Source organism: Scomber japonicus, chromosome 15 (genome assembly GCF_027409825.1).
Source record: "Scomber japonicus isolate fScoJap1 chromosome 15, fScoJap1.pri, whole genome shotgun sequence".
NCBI classification, from domain to species: Eukaryota; Metazoa; Chordata; class Actinopteri; order Scombriformes; family Scombridae; genus Scomber; species Scomber japonicus.
The window spans coordinates 18,561,999-18,578,122 of NC_070592.1; the positions used below are offsets into that span (position 1 = coordinate 18,561,999).

The 16,124-nt window shown below is 42.8% G+C and overlaps 1 protein-coding gene across 1 annotated transcript; it reads right to left on the reverse strand.

The window, feature by feature from the left end:
• Window positions 1–183: 183 nt before the first annotated feature.
• Window positions 184–7,850, reverse strand: klhl7 (kelch-like family member 7). Its single transcript, XM_053333857.1, has 12 exons — window positions 7,444–7,850; window positions 7,197–7,299; window positions 6,036–6,129; window positions 5,791–5,915; window positions 4,436–4,611; window positions 4,085–4,259; window positions 2,494–2,636; window positions 1,947–2,187; window positions 1,461–1,662; window positions 1,061–1,158; window positions 764–947; window positions 184–627 (listed from the first exon to the last, which is right to left on the reverse strand). Exons 1-12 carry the CDS (start codon window positions 7,570–7,572, stop codon window positions 462–464), a joined length of 1,836 nt encoding a protein of 611 aa, XP_053189832.1. The 5' UTR covers window positions 7,573–7,850; the 3' UTR covers window positions 184–461.
• Window positions 7,851–16,124: the final 8,274 nt, after the last annotated feature.

Genomic DNA, 16,124 nt, shown 5'->3' on the forward strand with positions numbered 1-16,124 from the left:
ACTTATTAAAGGATAGTTATTAAATATATACACAACATTAAAATATTCATATACTATAGGCCTAATATATGCATTTTAGGACAGAGTACACAAGCAAAAAAAACCAAACTTCTTTAAAAAGGACCAAGAAATGAAATTAAAAAAATCTGACAAGCTGAGATATCCTCAATATACTCAGATGGTGAACTGATATTGCAACTCACTCTAATTCACTTTCCATACATTTGTGGATTGTGTTCCACTCACAGAGGAACCTACAATTCTAGTATGGTTAAAAGATAGAGACATTTGGATACAGGAGACCGCTGAATACAGAACATTAATAGTCTGCTTCCTGAATACACATGTGATTATTTACATTAGTGTGTTCTGGCATGACATGAAGACATTACTCATATACATCAAGCTCAGCTAATTCAGTGGATTCCACAACTTCATTTCCACTAAATCTCCCTTGTGTTCTATGAAGATGATGAGGTTGTGGCAGATGAAGAAGCGCCAGCTGCAGTGTGTGCCTGAGAGTCTATGAGGTCCATGTCCTCATCCTCATTCACTCCACATGTGTCAACCACACAGATCAAGCAGCTGGTGACTGGAAACGCTCGCACCTTGCTGCAAGTCACCCACCTGGACAAAAAGAAGAAAACTGATTTACAAACATCATGAAACTGGAATAAATGGCAGTTTGCAAATAAATCCAAACTCAATTCAGAGTTTATATTTGTTTTATTAAACTAATATTGAGTCAAATTTCTACACAAACCTGTCTGTGTCGGTGTGGTACTCCAGGACGTGTCCAAGCCGCCCAACCCCTTGAAATCCTGCCAGCACATAGATTGTATCGCCCACAGCCTCACACTTCACTGTAACACCTCGCCATGGCATTGCAGAGGCAGCACGCCATTCATTAGTGGCGATGTCGTAGTACTCCAGAGAGTCCAGTCCACCTAGAAAAACACACAAAAGTTTTCTTTACATCACGCCTCTATACTTACACACAGAGTATTATGAAAACAGCACTGTAGCAGTGTAGTAGCTGTAGTAATGTTTGTATTATTACCTAGTGCCCCCTGTCCTCCAACAGCATAGATCCTGTTATTGACCACCACCAACCCATGGTTCTTTCTGGCCACTCTCATCCCAGACAGCTCCTTCCATCTGAAGACAGAGGCAGGTAACAAGACAAGAAGATGGTGATGTTAAAATGTAAAAATTCAGTGTAATAGAGAATACAAACATGCTCAGTGAGTCACATGCAGGAGTGCAACCAGAACAATATGTGAATCACCACTTTTATGCCTTTGTGTGCACATAATTATGTCAAATGCTTGTCATACAAAATTTGCTCTCATGGTAAAGAGTTCATATCTTTATAAACCACTTTCTTTCCTTACATTTGTTTTTACATTAATATGTCAGAGTGAACTTCATACTGTGAACAGTGTATTTCTGCGACTCACTGTTGTGTGTTGGGATCATAGACCTCACAGTTGTTGAGGACCCTGCCAGAGACATTGTTTCCCACTGTTCCTCCACAGACATAGATGAGCCCGTTGGCTTCCACTGAGCCATGGCTGCAGCGGGCCATCAGCATGCTGGTTTTCACCTGCCATGACTCTGTCCTGGTGTCGTAGCACTCAAAAAGGTCCAAGGCTGAGCTGCCTGCAGACACGTACACAGTGCATAACATCATGATTAAGTTTATAAAGAAGTAAGTGGTATTTCTCCCATGAAAGATAATCAACTCTGCTACATTGATGGCAGAATTTATTTCTTTTTTGAAGACTTGGAAAATATCACTGTAAAGATTGCTACTTTTTCTTAACCACACAAGACTTATTTTATGCATACCATAATAACATTCAAATATCCTTTAACCCATTCAGTAGTTACTGAACATCCCAACCTCCTAGGTCCAACATCCTCTCCCACATCCATATTCTCACCCACTTCCGACCCCCCGGATGTGTAGATCTTGCCCTGGGCAGCGCAGGCAGCCAGGCTGTCACGGGGTGTGGGAGGACCCAGCTTGGAGTACCAGCTGTCCTTCAGGACATTGTAGCAGTCCATACGTTTTATGGGGAAGAGCTGTGAACCACCCAGGATGTACACTACATTGTCCCAGAAGACAGCTGTGGCATCCCGGCGCTTCTCAAAGGGGCAGCGGATGTCTGTCCAGCTGGAGTCCTGCATGGAAAGCAGGACTGACTTGACTATACAAAGCTGTGCTGTATTGTTGTTTGTGTAATACATAATCCAGAAAGGGTGAGAACAAAAGTACTGTCAACTTTTCATAATTTCAGAAAATTATTTTTATTTGTTGACAGTCAACACTTTAAACCCCAAAAGTAGTTGAAGAATTCTCTCAACTGAAACCCCAAATTGAAGTTCTTGGATTTCACACTGAAGCATACTTAAAGGTATATGTCTACACAATATTTTCTGACTTGTCCGCCCATTGGGATTAATTTGTTTGCATGTGCAACCAAGTACCTTGGGGTTGAAGTAGCGGCAGGACTGCGGCTGAGAGCCTCCAAACAAAGCAATTCTGTAATCGTGCTTCTTGCGACGTGGGCGGCTGCTTTCTCCAAGGTCCTCCCGGTCCTCCAGAGACAGTAGGTGGTAGCGCATCCCACCTGAGACAAAAGCACATGCCGTTTTTTGTTTCGTGTGAGACTGCGTTGTCATGTAAAACAGACCTTAAAATTTAAGGTGGTAGATATAACGACAGTGTCTTACTGTGGGAACACCTCCTACGTGACCTCGTCAGAAGCTGAAATAACATTACACCACCCCTAATTGGCTGGCACTAGTGATGCCTATACCAGAAAGGTATGGGAGTTCATTCAAAAGAAGCTCACCTTTTTCTTGTCTCCATATCAAGGAGGGTGGTCTGGTGAGACACTTCTTCTAATCAGAGAACAAGCATCTTATCTATATAACCTTAAGGTCTCTTTCATATCATTTGTTTTGTGTCTTCAGTGGCACTTCACAAAGGAGAATCCACTTTCTAAGAAGAGCCAGTACTGAGGACTAAATGTGCCACGGTGGTTGTCGTGACATCCAACCTATAAAAACTAGCAAAAATAGAAACTCCCTTACGGAGAGGCCACAAGATTGCTAAGTGAGTGGAGTGGAGTGTGCATGTAGGCCAGCAGAAGGCTGGAGACCCTTGCCAGTGTAAGTCAGGGCAATAACCCCCACTATCCAGTGGGACGGAAGCTATTTGGACACAGGTTTACTCAAATGTGGTTTTGTCCAAGAAACAAATAACTGCCCCCCTCTCCACATAAACATACAGAAAAAGAACTGGACCCACCATCAATGCAAACACTGATGCTCCTCATAGAAGATAAAATCTAGTTGGCCCATCAGGGCCTACAGCCAACCCAACGTTGTGTTGTTTGAGGATAAAATGTTGCCCCTTCAAAACAGCTTACTTTCACATCTACCAGGGATAAAAATGCTTCGGCTTTTGGGTGAGCCTTATGAAAGTAATGCGTTGATCCAGGGTCATTACACTGTCAGGATAGCAGAGGCTTTGAGGGCTCTCACTGACAGAGCCACTGCCTTGTAGCACTTATTCATGAGACTAAACTGGAAGCTCTCAGTCTTTGAGGAAAGAGGCAGAGCGGAAGAAGAGAGGTCTCTGTGTGAAAGTGGCTCCCTACCAGTGGCTGCAGGGGTGGCATCTGGTGGGCAGTGTGGGATTCCATCCCCTAACAATCCAGCAGGGAACCTCCAGCAATGGGGTATCTCACTTTATGGCCTATCGTTCCATGTACCCACTATCTTGTCAAGTAGCTCTGGGAGAAGACAGAGCTGTACATTCCTTCCTGATATAGTGCCAGCCAGGGTCACAGTCACACAGGAGGTGTTCCCATAGTGAGACATGAAATGAATTCTATGAAAGAGAACTAGAAAACAGCTTTCATGTTTTTTCTTTTGTGTTTCTTCACATAAGCATGATTCAATCAGTATTATATATACACTATGTCTACATCTAAATTACAGTCCGTGTGTGTGTGTTTGTCTGTGTGTGTGTGTGTGTGTGTGTGTGTGGGATTTGTGTCTCTCTACACACTGATGACCATCTTGAGGCACTGTGGGTTTTCCTGGATGAGAGGTTCAGCCTGCACTGTCTTGGACAGGAAGGTTTTGGAGACCAGGGGGAAGCGAACACACCCCAGCACCTCCACCATATACTGCTGTCTGTTACACACATCATACTTCAGCCATCGCACCGCTGCATCATAAATCTACAAAAGTCAACAACAAAATATGGATGAAAATACCAGTGACAAGGTAAGTTCTTTTTAGCTAAATCTATTCCTCAGAGTGTCCTCTTACATATATACACTTTAATTACAGCAAACAATAAATCAAGCATTGAGTCAAAGAATGTTGTTGTGTGTTTATATATTATTCCATGTACCTGGGCCTCAGCACGGACAGTGAGTTTGTCCTGGTGTAGTAGATATGTGAGCTGTGTGACGTCTAGTTGCAGGAACTCATCCAGTTTGTAGACTTCGGTGAAGTGTAGCTGGAAAAAGTCCTCTGCAGCTGCCTTCAGCTCAGGACAGTCCATACAATCTGCCAAGGATGAGATTCCTGCAGGAGGACAGAATAAGGAGCACTGAGTCAAAGGAGTTTCCCTGCCTTACCAGAAGAAGCATAATTCACTCAGCTGGAATAGGGATGCACTGACTTTTTCAGTCCTGATACTGATACCTGAGCTTTGGGATTGGTACTCAACATCAAGTACAAATCCGATAACGGTGTTTAATTAATAAATTGTATGCCTCACTGTGTGGAAGAGACTGGGATCATTCTTTTAAGAAAAAAATCAGGCTTGACTTAAACATTGCTTTCCTAACTTTGTAAAACAAAATGTAACAAATAAATACATAGATACAAATTTACTGAATTGTTATTTATGAAAATAATGGCATCTGATACCCGATCCAGCTATCTGAGTCAGTATCAGACTGATATTCAATAGCAGTATCTGTACTGATGCATCTCTAAGCCAGAATTTATAGTCCCTTAGTCTAGGTATTATTCAATAACTGATGCTGGTGACTCAAAAAATTAAGGGGGACCAATTATGCTTTTCCTTGTCATATAATGCTAGAATGTTGGATGTTCATGTTGAACATGGTCAAAATGTCAAATACTGAAGTAAACAGCACAGCACTGCTCTGCTTAACCAACATTATAGCATTTTTTCATTGTTTATCCATGCCAAACCATTACCTGAGTCAAGTTGGCACACTGTGACTGTTTTTTTCATTACACAGCATGGCAAAGTAAAATAAATCGTTTATCTGTCAGGGGTGTGCTGGTTGTCTGCAGCTCTTCATCAAAATCTCACCGTAGGTGTTTCTGCTTATAATACTCCTCCCTGCATTATTTCTAACTGATCTGCTGAACAAAGGTCTTTTATTATTTAGTAAAGCAAGAATTGTTGGGTTTGCATCAGTGGTAACTTAACACAACTCTGATGCAGCTGCCCGACAGCAGGTTTTCAGAAAGCTGGTGAATCAGAACAGAGTGGGCTCATCGGGAGGGGGCCTTAGGAGAATGGAGCTAAGACTGCCTGTTTGAGACAGAGGCTGAACTGAGGGGCTGCATAAAAGACCAGTGCAAGATTAATAAGGATATTTTTGAACTGTGAATCATGCAACGCTACCCTATTGAGGTCCTAGAATAAAAATATAAAGCTGGACATTAGCATTAAGGATCAAAGCAAGTGAGATAAAAGTTACTTAATTGCATGTATGTTCTCACCCAGGCAGTTTGTCGGATCAATCTGTCCTTTGAGGAACTCCACACACATTTTCTTTACCGGCTCAATCTGGTACTGGTTGGCTGCATCCAGCAACGACTGGACATTACTGCTGTTCACTGAAATACTGGCACACACATACCATTAAAAGTAACAGCTGGAACAGGTGGATCTTCTATAAAATTGAGTTACTTTTGAACAACACTAGTCACCACAGCTGTGCTCTACTTTTAGCCAAGCTTCTTACCGGGCTGTGTAGATAAATTCAATCAATAGCTCAATGATCTCAGGCTCAGCACTCCTGAGTTCCACCTCATGGGACATCGACTCCATCATTCTGGCTGGAAGTGAGAGAAAAGGATAAGGATGCTTAGGAATTTAACACATCTAACAATATATGATGACATGAAACCAAATGGCTCAAAATTTTTCCTGATTGGTGTGGCAAAAGTTTTTGGAGAACTCATAATTAAGGATAATCTATAGAGCAGCCTTTGACTTTATCATTCGTTATGGTATCACAACATGGTTTGGTAACCTGTCCGTTAAACTATGGATCTATGTGTGTGTGATACTGCATGTTAACTGTAGTTGGATTGTACACGTATACGGATATGTTGTCACCCTTCACTCTTTTGAATGCCCAAGACAACTTTCTCCTAAAGGATTAACCTTGTATTATAAATTTGGTTTACAAAATTAATCATTTTGTTTGAGTTTACCGGACAGGTTACCAAACCATTTTCTTTTACCATAACAAATCTAAATGTTAATACTACAATAGTACATATTTCATCAGATTTTATAACTTTAAAAAGGTGCTTATTTTGCATTTTTGAAACAGATCCCTGCAACTATGATACAATGTTCTATCAGAAATCACACTGTCTGCAGCAGCAGAGGCAATATCCTCACTGCGGTGGTCCACAAGGGCTCAATGTACAGAATATCAAGTGTGTCTGTTGATGAAGAGGCTGTTATATCCTGTTGCTGTTAAGTGCTGCCTGTCTGAAGATAGTGTCCGCCCTTTCCCTTACCTTTTGATGTTTACAATACCTTTATCCCCTAACTGATTAAGTCTGGGAGCCCCTTCTTATCCCCTGTAAGGTAAACCTTGATCTTGTTTTATCTCACACTGTAAGGTCTGAAAGTTAATGCCTCCTTCCTCCCCTCCTTTTGATTTGATCACAATGCCCTTGCCCATTAATCCCAAATCTATTTGCTTATGATCTGATCACTTCCCCTCAGCCCACAGTATAACTGTCCCTCTGCTCTGGGTCAGTCTACTGTGTCAGACCCACTCTGTGTCTGTAAAATCAACATAATCTGGAAAACTAATAAAACCACTAAGTTACAGAAAAGTGTGAAGGACTTGAGTGTTTATGTGTGAGTGTGTGTGCACACTTACTGGTGAACATAAGGCTGAAGAAATGGCTGGCAGCAGCCAGCACTACTCTGTGGGCAGAAATGTGTTTCCCCTGAACCACCAGGGTCACATCACACAGGGTACCCTGAAGAAACACACACACACACACACACACACACACAGGTATCAAGACCAGCTGAATAACATACATGTACAAAACTGTACACGTACACATACATATACACACACACACACACACACACACACACACACATTCTTACAGACTCACCTGCTTCCTCAGGTTGTTCATGACTCCCATGATACTGGACAGCTGCCTGTACTCTTCTTTGGTGGCACACTTCCTCTCTGTCTTCTTCTTGGAGCATGACGCTTTCTCAGGTGAGGCTATGCCAGTCATTCTGGCTGCTTAATGTTACCTGTACAGTCAGATTAAACTACAACACTTTCAGCACCGCTGCCAGCCTGCAGTGAGCAGCTGCAGTCTCTTTGTTGTCGCTGTCACTGGCAGTCAGTCAGTTTGAGCCACCAGCAGATGAGATTTTACGGATTAAAAAGGACACAAGTTTAAATACAGGTTTTCTCTCAAAGGTAAAAACAACAACATGTGGATTAATTTGCTGCCAGGTGTTAATCAAACCTTCACACCGGTTGGCAGAATTTATTGTGGAAAGTAGGCGTTCTTCTGCTTATAGCTTCTAGGCTGTAGTTATGTGTTTAGCGGATCACGAACTATCTTTAAAGGTGCATACCGCCACCTGCTGGACCGGAGTGTGTAGAGTCATCTGAAAATTGATCACACCCTTATTTCCTAGATATTTTCACGTTTATTTTAATGTTATCATGATTATTATTCTGTGGATTTAATTTACATTTTATGTTACATTTTATATCAATTTTCATGTCATTTTTCACATGAAGAAATAAAACATTGGCAGTTCTAAATTTACAGAACCTCACAGCAAACTTAAGCATCATTTATCTTGAAAGATGCCTAAACAATGCAAAATCAGTTTTTTTTGTACCCACACATTACCTGACTACATAAAAATAAAGTAAACTGGTGAAAATTCAAAAGTTATAGTGCAAAGTCCTACCCAGTAAACACAGCACACCCGTAGTAGTATGGGCCTGGAGGAAGCGAACACACCCCAGCACCTCCACCATACTGTTGTCTGTTACACACATCGTACTTCAGCCATTGCTACGCAGCGTCATAAATCTGCAAAATGCAACAATAAAACATGAATGAAAATACCAGTGGTGTTAGCTTACCTTGTATGGATTTTAGATTAAGCGAGGGTTCCCTTAGGGGCAACATGAATTGGAGGCTCGTCCGGGATTTAAACCTCTTGTGGGGTAACTAGTGTGTTGTAATGGTCATCCAATGGCAAGGTAACTGCCTCAGTCTCAAGTCTAGAGTCTCAGTTTTGGGGACCCTGACTAGATAGTCGCTGGGCAGGTGTGAAGAGCTTGCTACTTTGTTATTGTCTTATTTTTGGTGGTAATCCTGAGTGGGGCATGCTTCAGTGTATTGCTGTTGACTACATCTTCAGTCTATAGTGATGCACTGAGTTCAGTGTTATAGCCTCGAGGTTGACAAGCCACTGAAGACAAGAGCAGCTAGGTTAATAAGCATCTCAGTAGGCAGGTAGGGGTTGGGGTGCCTCCAGCTTGTCTCCCTAGTTTTTGTACTTTGCCGAGCAACTTGGTTTTGATCTTCTTGTGTGAGCGACTCTAGTTTTTTAATCACTTTGATGTCTTTGTGCAGAAACTTCTGGTTTATGACCTTTGTATTGTGGTACCTGCGCTCAACTTTTGTTGGGTCACTTATGGGTTGCTGCTTAAGGGTAAGTTGGCAGCATTGTGTGTAGTACATGACTACAGGTACAGAGTGACCATTTTGTGTTGTGGTTGTTGCAGTCCACTTAAGTTCCATCATTTTTGGTGTTACTGTTTTTGTGATTTTAATTGTAGCTCCTTATTATTTGTGACCCTTTGTGGGATGTAGTCACACCACAGATCAGTGGATCTTGTGATTTTTGTTACATCTCATGTTTGTCCCATGTTGAAGAATTGTCTGGTGTTAGCACTGAGTAAGCACTGGCTAAACACTGGCAGAGCTGTTCAGCAACAGGGACGGGGTATAACTTTATGGATGCACTTTTGTGTTATGCACTTTTGCCTGTGGAATCAAACACTTCTTTGGAGAGAAATGTTTGATCTTAATAGGGGAGGTGTTTCGACCCAGAAGTCGTCTTTTTGTATTTGTATGTTTTGATTTTATGCATTTACTGTGTCTCTCTCTCTTTTTCTCCCTCTGTCGCTATGTGTATGTGAGAGAGAGTGTGTGTGTGATGGGCTGCAGGTGAACTGGGTTAATTAATGATTGTCTGAGTCTACAGGTGGTTCCAGGAAGCTGATTGGGCCCCGCCTTCAGGCTTGCAGTTTCTGAGACCAGCTTTCTCCAGCAATATGTGACAGGGTCAGTTTAATATATTGGTTTGCTGTGATTTAATTATGTTTGAAATTTCTTTTTCCGAGCTGACCTTGAACATCCCACAGCCGACGGACAATCAGTGCAACAAGCCACAGCTGGCAGCTTGCAGGTATGACCCTTTTTATTGCAGGCCAGAGACGTCAGAGAGAGAGATGAGCCAGAGACGAGAGGAGCCAGAGACGAAGGAAGGCCAGAGAGGCCGGAGAAGGAGAAGATGAGGAACCAGCAGGCCACCAAGAAACTACCATCACAGAAAGACCCTCCTACCTGAAGTGCAGCGGCCGTGTCTGTCAGCGTAACTACTCCAGCCTGGGTGAATGACTTCAGGTTATCACCCAGGAAAACCGTGAGTGTTTACTCCCAAATATAAATGGCAGACACTGGGAAGGCCGACTGTAGGGCCAGGCAGAGGAGGGAGTGAGAGCGTAGACGGGTGTGTCGACAGAGGGCTGGCGGTTGTGTTCTGTGTCTACAGGCGGAGTACCGGACCGAGGGAACGAGTAGATCCGGAGAAGGAAGAAGGTCTCACCCCCCCATCACCTCCGAGAATTGAAATCAGCATCCAGTCCTGGGAAGGATTCTTCCAGGACGGTCTGGAACTGAGAAAAGACTTTGGACTGTTTTATAATAAATCCTGGTGAACTTTATACATTTTTATGTGGTTTTTTAACTCTGCTCCGTCCTGATAAAAAGAACCTGTAAGCCTATCTGCAATTATGGAGTCCTAAGCTCCTCAACTTAGGTGGCGTTGTTGGCAACATTTTAAAACTAAATTATTGTTTCGGCTTTTAAACCAAACCAACCACGTGACATTTTCTGGCGTTGTCGGCAGGATCAGGTACCCGAGCAGAGTTAAAACCAAGGTATTGTTTTACACTTTTATTTTGGTGGCTTTTACCATTGTGATAAGTTTTAAAAATGATGATGATGCCTGTTTTTCCGGGTGCACCATGGGTACCAAAGTTTGGGGGCCCAAATTTGGAACTCAAGCATTGAGGAGATATGCCGCCAGCACCCTGATGAGTCTTCAATGCCCTTCGACAGGACGCCCTGTTATTAGAGGAGGATGCATGTGGACACAAAAGGCCCGAGTCTGCCAGGTTGGGTGCAGTGGAGCAACGCTGGGTAGCCCAGCTGGGAGGGAGAACATCAACACGGATGCCCTCTCCCGGTTTCCTGCAACTTGCCCCCAACCAGAGCAGCCGACAACCAGCACTGCAGCTGCTGTAACATCAGCAGCAGCAGCAGTGGAACCAGAGGAGGATCCCCTGGTACAGGTTCCCAACTGGGTGGCTGAACAACAGGCCGACCCTGACATCCAGGCCGTAAAGAGGTCCAAGGCGTCAAGAGGTGTGGGAACGACACCACGAGACTACGGCGCATGCCAGGAAGGCTAGAGACGCCAGAGCCAGGAAGGCTAGAGACGCCAGAGCCAGGAAGGCTAGAGACGCGAGAGCCAGGAAGGCCAGAGACGCGAGACGCGAGAGCCAGGAAGGCCAGAGACGCGAGACGCGAGACGCGAGAGCCAGGAAGGCCAGAGACGCCGGGGAAGGGAGAGGGTTTTGCACAGGAACTCTCTCGGACTGTGTGCAGGTTCCCTGCCACAGCCATGACCCCCAGCGTCACAATTGACTGGAGGAAGACCAGCAGAACTGCCTATGTTCTACTGTGTGCCTGCCCCAACATGCCTGCAGAATTTAATGAAGCACCTGTACGACGGTGAATACCACCAGAGCGCGATAGACTGTGAGAACTGTTGCAGAGACTGCCAACTGTTAGCTGTGGGGGGATGTGACAGGGTCAGTTTAATATATTGGTTTGCTGTGATTTAATTATGTTTGAAATTTCTTTTTCCGAGCTGACCTTGAACATCCCACAGCCGACGGACAATCAGTGCAACAAGCCACAGCTGGCAGCTTGCAGGTATGACCCTTTTTATTGCAGGCCAGAGACGTCAGAGAGAGAGATGAGCCAGAGACGAGAGGAGCCAGAGACGAAGGAAGGCCAGAGAGGCCGGAGAAGGAGAAGATGAGGAACCAGCAGGCCACCAAGAAACTACCATCACAGAAAGACCCTCCTACCTGAAGTGCAGCGGCCGTGTCTGTCAGCGTAACTACTCCAGCCTGGGTGAATGACTTCAGGTTATCACCCAGGAAAACCGTGAGTGTTTACTCCCAAATATAAATGGCAGACACTGGGAAGGCCGACTGTAGGGCCAGGCAGAGGAGGGAGTGAGAGCGTAGACGGGTGTGTCGACAGAGGGCTGGCGGTTGTGTTCTGTGTCTACAGGCGGAGTACCGGACCGAGGGAACGAGTAGATCCGGAGAAGGAAGAAGGTCTCACCCCCCCATCACCTCCGAGAATTGAAATCAGCATCCAGTCCTGGGAAGGATTCTTCCAGGACGGTCTGGAACTGAGAAAAGACTTTGGACTGTTTTATAATAAATCCTGGTGAACTTTATACATTTTTATGTGGTTTTTTAACTCTGCTCCGTCCTGATAAAAAGAACCTGTAAGCCTATCTGCAATTATGGAGTCCTAAGCTCCTCAACTTAGGTGGCGTTGTTGGCAACATTTTAAAACTAAATTATTGTTTCGGCTTTTAAACCAAACCAACCACGTGACAAATACTTTTGATTGCCATAGGCAGTTCGATGAGCGTTTTGTCTCTTTGTGTTTATGTTTGTCTTTTTGTATTGCAATTGCTTAGCTTTAGTTCTTTTTTGTTTGCTATTGTGCTGTTAGACAGTTGGATTTTAAATAAAACCCCTTTAAAGGACTGCAAAAATGTATTGTTGCCATTGGTTCTTGGGAGCTAGGAAGAGGGGAGTCTCCTTCCTTCATGTTGCGTCAGGATTCCCCTAGGCTGGGTTATAACACCACATACTCATGTTCATTTGGACAAGATCATTTCCTAAATGCCAGGCCTTCCTTAATAAATGTCGCACATTCCCTTCCTTGTACAATGTTTCTATCACATCTTCTTGAAGTGTGGTTTTAGTCAGGTTTCTTGATCACAAATCATGTCTGGCAAAACAGCTAGTTCATGATCACGATTTTTTAAACTCATGACCATTTGCACTTCAACTTCTAGCAGTCCACTGAAGAATGTGTAGTATGATGATATACAGTAGATCACTACTTTAGAAAGCATTGTCACATTTCAGTGGATTGAGCTTTTTGTATGATGCTTTTCCCTCTGTTTGTGATCCCCTTATAATCTCTTGCTGCATCAATAATCGTATCAATTATTGCCCTTCCACCTTCATGTTGAAGAGCTATATAAGCCACTTTTCAGATAAATACAATAACTAACTGCAAATGAAATTCCCTCCTTTACACCTATGTAAGCATAATTATTGCAGTGTTTGCTCTCCTTACTTGAGAGATTATCTTTCTTCATCTGTTTCACTGCAGCACCCCTCTCATTTTCTATTATTTTCTTGTGTATTCATTCTTTAGTTAACTTCTTTAATGCTCCAGAATATGAAACCTGCTTCATAATTTTGTATCTTTGCCTGTCTCTTGCTTTTGCACAACACAGCCTTGAAAAACGGCACTGTGTTGTCCTCCACAGTTGTATCACTTCACTCTTTCATTTTCTGTCAAGCTCAGACAAAATGTATTCAATGGACACTGATAATGGACCAGATTGCATGCATCCTTCATTCTGGCAACTGCATCTGGAATGTATGACTGAACTTTTTCCTCCAATCTTTGTTCAAAATCTTTCTCCACTGTTCTTCATCCTTTGCAAATGTTAGTAGTCTTCTGTTGTTAAATTACTTTACAAACATAACTTTCCAAATCTTCTCATCTCAATCTCTTTGCCTTTGCAAGTTATATCGGATTAAAGGGATTACCATCTTTGAGTAACTCAGTGATCACTTTCCATTTATTACTTTGTTCTGTGATATTAATTGTAAGCCTACTGAAGTGTTTACCCCTTTGACAGTGTCATCAGAATCCTTACTTTAACTTCTTTCAAAGTTAGTCTTTTTCTGGTAGAGGACTTGTTGTAAAGCCATCATCTATATTCTCTACCATCATTTCTACATTCACGACACGGTTCATGTTCTGATTGAATTTATCCGCATCGCCCCCTACCGGCAGGTGTGCCACATTACACGTTAACCTGCAGAATTGCGAAACTGATTTACCATCTTTAACAAGGTTCATAGATCTAGGGGAAACGTTTTGTTGTTCACATTTTAAAAAATTGGTATTTTTCGTCCATAAGTATATCAAACTTTTATATTTAAGACGACAACAGAGCTAGTGACGATAGTAATACTTTACAGCACACCTGTAGGTGCACCTGTACGCTATATTTCATGCCTGCACAGTAATCTAAAAAACAAAACCAGGAAGAAAGGTTTTTTCATGAGGCTCGTGACGCTGACGTCACCCGGAATGCAGATCGTATTGTCAGAGATAATTGACCTGAAAACAAATTGAGAGCTCAGAGCTGCTAAAAATGCTCCGTCTCTGCTGTTGCTGCTTCTTAAATGAAACCTCCGGCGACGAGGTACGTGTTTCCACTGTTTTCAGTTATGTGTTATTGACCATGAGACTATTAAGTTTTCTTCCCTGCGGGGAACTTGATCGCTGTTTCACTTCTGTGAGTTTACTGGATTACTAATAGCCCAATTTAAAGTATGAATGGTGAGAACAACAACCATTATAAACATTTAATGTGTTTAAATCACGGTGGGAAAAGCAGGAGCAGTGGTTTTATTGTTTATTTGAAGATTAAATATGATTTTTTTGTTCTCACTTTAGTCTCTGTCACAAATACAAAGCACAATGATACATACAGTAGGGGAAGAGTGCTTAGGGAATAGCTGACTACACTGTATTTATCCAAGGCAATGTGAAACACAGAACATAATGCACTGAGTCTACAGTAATTGCATGGATCCAGGTTAACACAAAAATTAGTTAATGCTTTATGTCTCTTTTTGGAAAGTGCCACAAAAAAGATTATGCAAAGAAAATTAATTTTACGGCTCCCTTTAATCTTTTTAGAGGCAGCGTCTCCTGCAGCCTAGACCAACTGAACCAAATGGAGTTGAATCAGCTAGGCAGACCCGGCCAGCATGCAATGGTACATCACCCCTCACTGTTTTGTTTGTAGGTGACTGCGTGTATACCTGCCTCTTTTTATTGGGATGAATTTGTCAACACTATATGTGGTGGTGTTGAGTGTCTATTATGTGATTTTTTTTCCTTCCCAGATGCACAGACTGTTAGGCGGATCGGCAGGCTGGTGATGAGGAGGGTCTGTGTGCCAGAGTTGGACCATAGGTTTTGTGACATGGCTGAAACCTTTAATGAGCAGCAGCAACACTATGAGTCCATGGCCCAACACATCTACAACCTGCAACGGAGCTGTAACTGTACTCATGATGATAAGCTGGCTATATCTGAATGTGTGGCGATGATCAGAGACAAGCACAGTGAGTGACACATACAGAGGTTGTATTGCTGCTTAGAGCTCACAGGTTTCAATGTCTCAATTTTCTGTTTCCTTTGTTTCTCTCTTTCAATGTCCATCTCTTTGTGCATTTAGAGGCCAAGTACAGGGTCTCCCTTAAGATAAAGGGCTACGACTTCTCCCTCAGTGTAGTTCCTGTGGGGTCAGAATGTGACAGCGAGGAGGAACTGATGTCTTCACATCTGCGATCAGCTCAGGATGAACTGAAGGGCACTTCAGAGAGCGCTAAGGCTACCATCTCGAAGGGTACCACACTTCAAGAGCTGATTGGCTGGCTGCTCCGAAGCAAGGATCAAATGGTTGAGCAAGTGAAGGGGGTAACAGCAACTTACCAGGAGCAAGGTAGACTGAGTGAGAACCTGGAGGAGAACATGAAGGAAGTTAGGAGGGCGAAGGAGCTGTCACTGAAATATAGACAACAAGCTGGAGAAGTCTTCACTGAGGTTGCACAGATAGCAGGGACTTATCTGTAGTTCATACTTTAACTGAATGACAAGTGTAGGTAGAATAAACCACGACTTGCACCACTCAGCCAAGGAATCAGAAAAAAATGTGTCCATGTACACATTAAAACTGCTGTCCATCTCTAGGATTAAAACATATCTTCAGTGCCTACTTAAAAAAATAACATCAGGAGTGTTAGTGTTAATGTTTCAGAACTGATAATGAGACATGCACACACAGAATGCCATACACAGCCCATTGCAGCTTCTTGTATTATGTTTGTCTTAGGATGTGTAGATAATCGAGATAGTATCTGCCTTTTAAATCATTTTAAAGATGTTTTATTACGATCTTTAAAAAAATATACTATGGTCTCATTTAAAATATATTGGATGTGTATGATTGTGAAATGTAACCAGTTAACAGTAGGGGGCATTGCACACTCAATTTTACATTCTAATAGTTTCTTACATAAAGATTACCTGTGTCAAAATGAATGTATTAGTATTAA

Bases quoted from the DNA above. Each gene is read 5' to 3' on its own strand.
- klhl7 (XM_053333857.1), bottom strand. From the start codon at position 7,572: ATGACTGGCATAGCCTCACCTGAGAAAGCGTCATGCTCCAAGAAGAAG. The intron at 5,916-6,035 runs GTAAGAAGCTTG...TGTGTGTGCCAG, and splicing joins GAATTTATCTACACAGCCCG to TATTTCAGTGAACAGCAGTA. The intron at 1,663-1,946 runs GTGAGAATATGG...ACGTGTCTGCAG, and splicing joins ATCCGGGGGGTCGGAAGTGG to GCAGCTCAGCCTTGGACCTT.